General features: G+C 59.6%; 1 protein-coding gene across 1 annotated transcript in view; it reads right to left on the bottom strand.

Moving 5' to 3' along the window:
- Positions 1-210: 210 nt before the first annotated feature.
- Positions 211-3,791, bottom strand: part of CCDC114 (coiled-coil domain containing 114) — a 24,442-nt gene continuing 20,861 nt past the window's right edge. The window contains exons 12-15 of the mRNA XM_034986899.1: positions 1,885-2,048; positions 1,679-1,782; positions 1,325-1,403; positions 211-1,250 (exon numbers count right to left, since the gene is read on the bottom strand). Coding sequence (XP_034842790.1) covers positions 732-1,250; positions 1,325-1,403; positions 1,679-1,782; positions 1,885-2,048 — 866 coding nt within the window. The 3' untranslated portion in view covers positions 211-731. The remainder of the gene's footprint in view (positions 1,251-1,324; positions 1,404-1,678; positions 1,783-1,884; positions 2,049-3,791) is intronic.

The following is a 3,791-nucleotide window of genomic DNA, read 5'->3' on the forward strand; positions in this document are numbered from 1 at the left end:
TCCCCCCACTCACTCTCTCTTTCTCTGTCTCTCTAAATAAATGAATCTTAAATGAATGCATGCATGAATGAATGAATGAATGCACGCATGAATGAATGGGAATAGGGACAAGGTCATACATCTCCAGGCTGGAGGTAGAGGAAAGAGCCACATCTCAAGCTTGCTCGCACATACACACTTGTAACTAGGCTGGGGTCAAACTCAGGCTCTGACCTTTATTTCCTCTGCTCACAGCTCATGCTGACCCTGACATCATTGCTCCAATTCTTCCCCCGCTGCTCAGTACTGGGGGCTCCTGGGGAGGGTGAGGAAGGAGGAGCTACAGAGACAGGGACATGAGGTACAAGGAGAGCCTGGAAGACAGATGCAGGAGTGGGGATTAGAGGTGAGGAAGCAGAAACAGGAGGTGGTCGGGGGGGACAGCCGGAGGGGTTAGGGCAGAGCTGGGGGGAGAGATGCGAACCCAGTACAGAGATACGCTGAATGGGAAGCCAGGAGAACAGGAAATTGGGAGACAGGAAGGGAAAGGAGGGTTGGGAACAGAAAGGGACCAGGAAACAGAGCTGAGGACATGGCGAGGAGCGGATGGAAACAGACGGGGACACGGTGCAGGGCAGGTGCAGGGCAGGCACAGACAAATGTGGCGCAAGAGAGCCGTGGAGAGTCACGGGGAAACCTCGAGGCAGAAATGCCGAGAAGGCTAGCAAGGAGCCACGGGCAGGGTGGGCGCCCTAGTCTTTGCTGGTGGTGGAGCCCCTGTTGGTGCTGGAGGTGGGGCCAGGGCTCGAGACTTGGCCTCTGCTGGACCCGAGGCCTCCACTTGATTCTGACTCCATGCCTCTGCTCTCCGCACCTGCATGGCTTTCGTGGACGCCGCTGGACCCCACGTATCCAGTGGACCCCAGGTAGCTACTAGAGCTGGGGGTTCTGAAGGTCACACGGCCCCCCGTTGAGCCCCGGCTGGAGAGCGGTGCTCCCATGGCGCTGACGGAACCAAAGGTCACGTGGCCTGTGCTGGAGCCGGGGTCACCAAAGGTGACACGGCCGACATTGGAACCAGTGGCATGGCCTCCACTGGACACCAGGATGCCACTAGTCCTCTGGCTCAGGATGGACGCGGGGATGATACTGGGGTTCTTGGCGATCACCGAGGGTGAGCCGGAGTTGACCCTCTGGGTACTGGAGAGGCTGGGGACGCTCGGGGTGCTATCGACCTTCTTCATGGCCTCAGCCAGCTCCCGAGCCTCCAGCTGTGGGGGAGGCGAGTTAGGTTCCAGGACAGGGCTGAGGTCCTGCCCCGAACCCGGCAGGTTCCCATCCTCACCAGCTTTGTCACTTGGCTCCGGAGCTCTTCCTCGCTCATTGGAGCGTCATCTTTGGCCTCAAAGCCTGGGGTGTCCTCCCTAAAGTGGGGGGAAGGCAGGAAGGGAGGACACTTGTAGCCACAAAAGGCCGATGGCCCCTCATTGCTATACCCAGAGACCGTTAGCCATGCTCTGGTCAGCCTGGGTGCCCTTTGCCTTTCTGGTCTCCCTGGGGCCAGTTCAGTTCTCTGGAGCCCCAACTCTTCCTGGTCCCCCCCAAAGCACCCACTCCCCCAACCCTCCATCCCATTCATTGTCCCTCTGCCCCCACGGAATCGCCTTCCCCTGCTCCTCCCTCCTGCCTTGTGCCTCACTGGTTCTCAGGGAGCTGAGGCAGGGCCATCTTCTTTGGAAGATCCTCAGGGCTCTGGCCCAGAACCAGGAGGGCAGTGTTAACCCAGCTCGGGGAGGTGTAGTTCTAGAGGGTGGATAAAACAGTGGTCAGCTCATCCCCAAGGCCCTGGCTTCCAAGATTTGGGCTCCCTGTCCCCGCCCCCCCCAGAGCCTCCTACATCTCCACCTGAAAATCTAGGTAGGCCTGCACGGACAGGAGCTCGACCAGCCGCTTCTCGATGAGGCCCAGGAAGAGGCCAATGTCCCGGTCTCGCATGTGGGTCTTGACCCCCAGGAGGTCCTTGATGATGGTGTTGTCACACTGGGCCCTGGTGAAGAGCTGCTGGATGTCTGAGGTTGTGGGGGGGGACAGGCTGTCACAGACTCAGCTCCTGCTGGGAGGCCCGCCCTCTGCTGCCCTCGGGTCTCCACTCGCTGCCCCCTCAGCCAGCCAGGCAGCAGGAAAGCGTGGCTGTGGGCCTGGCTACGGGGCTCGGAACCACAGAAGGCACAAAGCGAGGGAGGGCAATGGGAAAGCTGATAAAGGCACCACCAAGTTTCAAGGCCTTCTTCACGCTCCGTCAGAAACACCTGACTTCCATCCCACCCAGTGACCCCACACTGCCCCATCCCCCACCCCGCCCAGAGAAGCACTCACATGGGTGCTGAACGGGAGAGGTCGGAGGACAGCCATGCACCACCAAGGCTGCCTTCTTTGTTTTTTTTTAATATTGGCCCCCACTTGCACCCGACTGAATTAGCCGTGGCCCTCAGCTGGCCCCCCTGCCACTGTCATGACCCACCCTCGGCTCTCACAGTTGGCCCGTGGGTGGCCCGCTTGTATCTGCTTATTGTTTCAGGGGAACTGGCTATTGTTAGTGACATTAGAAGGCACCCGTGACCTTGACACAAATCTGCAGCCCATGGCACCGTGTCTCCATTGCTTGTCCCCGAGCTGCCTCCACCTGAGCTCCCGACTCCTATATGGTTTCCTCCTGGGGTCTCTCCCTGAACATCCCCCCACAGGGCTCAACTGAGCTCAGGGTCATCCCCAAACCCATTCCTTCTCCCACGTACCCCCGCCAGGCCAGACCCTGTGCGTGCGACCCCCTCCAATCCCCCCCACTGCCCATCCGTCTGATATCTCTGGGTCCGGTCCCCTCCTCTCCATCATCCTCTCTTCCTCCAACCTCCTCCCTCCCACCCCTGTCCACGGCCTCTCCTGCTCACAGCCCTCCCATGGCTCCCCAGTGCTCTAGCCTGGCACCTCTTCACAATCTGCCGCCTTCCCCCTCCCACTCACACCCTTGCACCCCTTCTCCACACAAAAAGCCTACATTCCTACAAGTATCTCCAGGCCTTGACCCGACCCCACCTGCTAGGAGTACCCTCTACCTCCAACTCTTCAGTTAAATACTCATCCTTCAAAATCAGCCTCAAGCACCACCGCTTCCAGGAAGCCTGCAGCCACCCAGCATTGCCGGTTTCAGCAAGCGGCAGGTGCAGGGGCTCAGGGCACCTGCACTCAGGAGGGCCCCGCCTTGGGCTTGGTGCTCTGCTGTCCTGTCTTGTTTAACAAAGGGCCCTACCTTTCCATTCTGTACTGGGCCCAGCCAATTCCGGCAGAGTTGAGGCTCCCAGGGTGCCTGAGGGTCCTCTGTGCTAGGCCCTGGGATGGTTGTGAGTACCCAGGGTCCCTGCTGGTCTCCTCCCACCCCTGCCCTCGGGGCACTCCTCACTTAACACCAGGCATGGTGCAGCGGTCATGGTCATAGTCATGGGGTCATGGTCATGGTCAGGACAGAAAAGGAGGATCTTCCTGGACCTGAGCTCCTACTGTGTGTGACACGAGGTGGCTCCTTGGCTTGCTCACCAGCACCACGGCCACCTTCTTAGCTTCCCGTCGGTGAGCCCATCCAATTCTCACGACAACCCACCAAGTACACACTGCCATCCCGTTGCCAGGGGGATCAGGCCCAGGAAACCACACACCAAGATTCCCAAATGATAGACCTGGCTTCAAACCCAGGGCAGCCTGACTCCTGAGCACTCTACACTGGAGGGATGGCAGGGTGGATGGCAGGATGGATGGCA

Source organism: Mirounga leonina, unplaced genomic scaffold, assembly GCF_011800145.1.
Source record: "Mirounga leonina isolate KUSES-001 unplaced genomic scaffold, KU_Mleo_1.0 Mir_376, whole genome shotgun sequence".
In the NCBI taxonomy this organism is placed as follows: Eukaryota; Metazoa; Chordata; class Mammalia; order Carnivora; family Phocidae; genus Mirounga; species Mirounga leonina.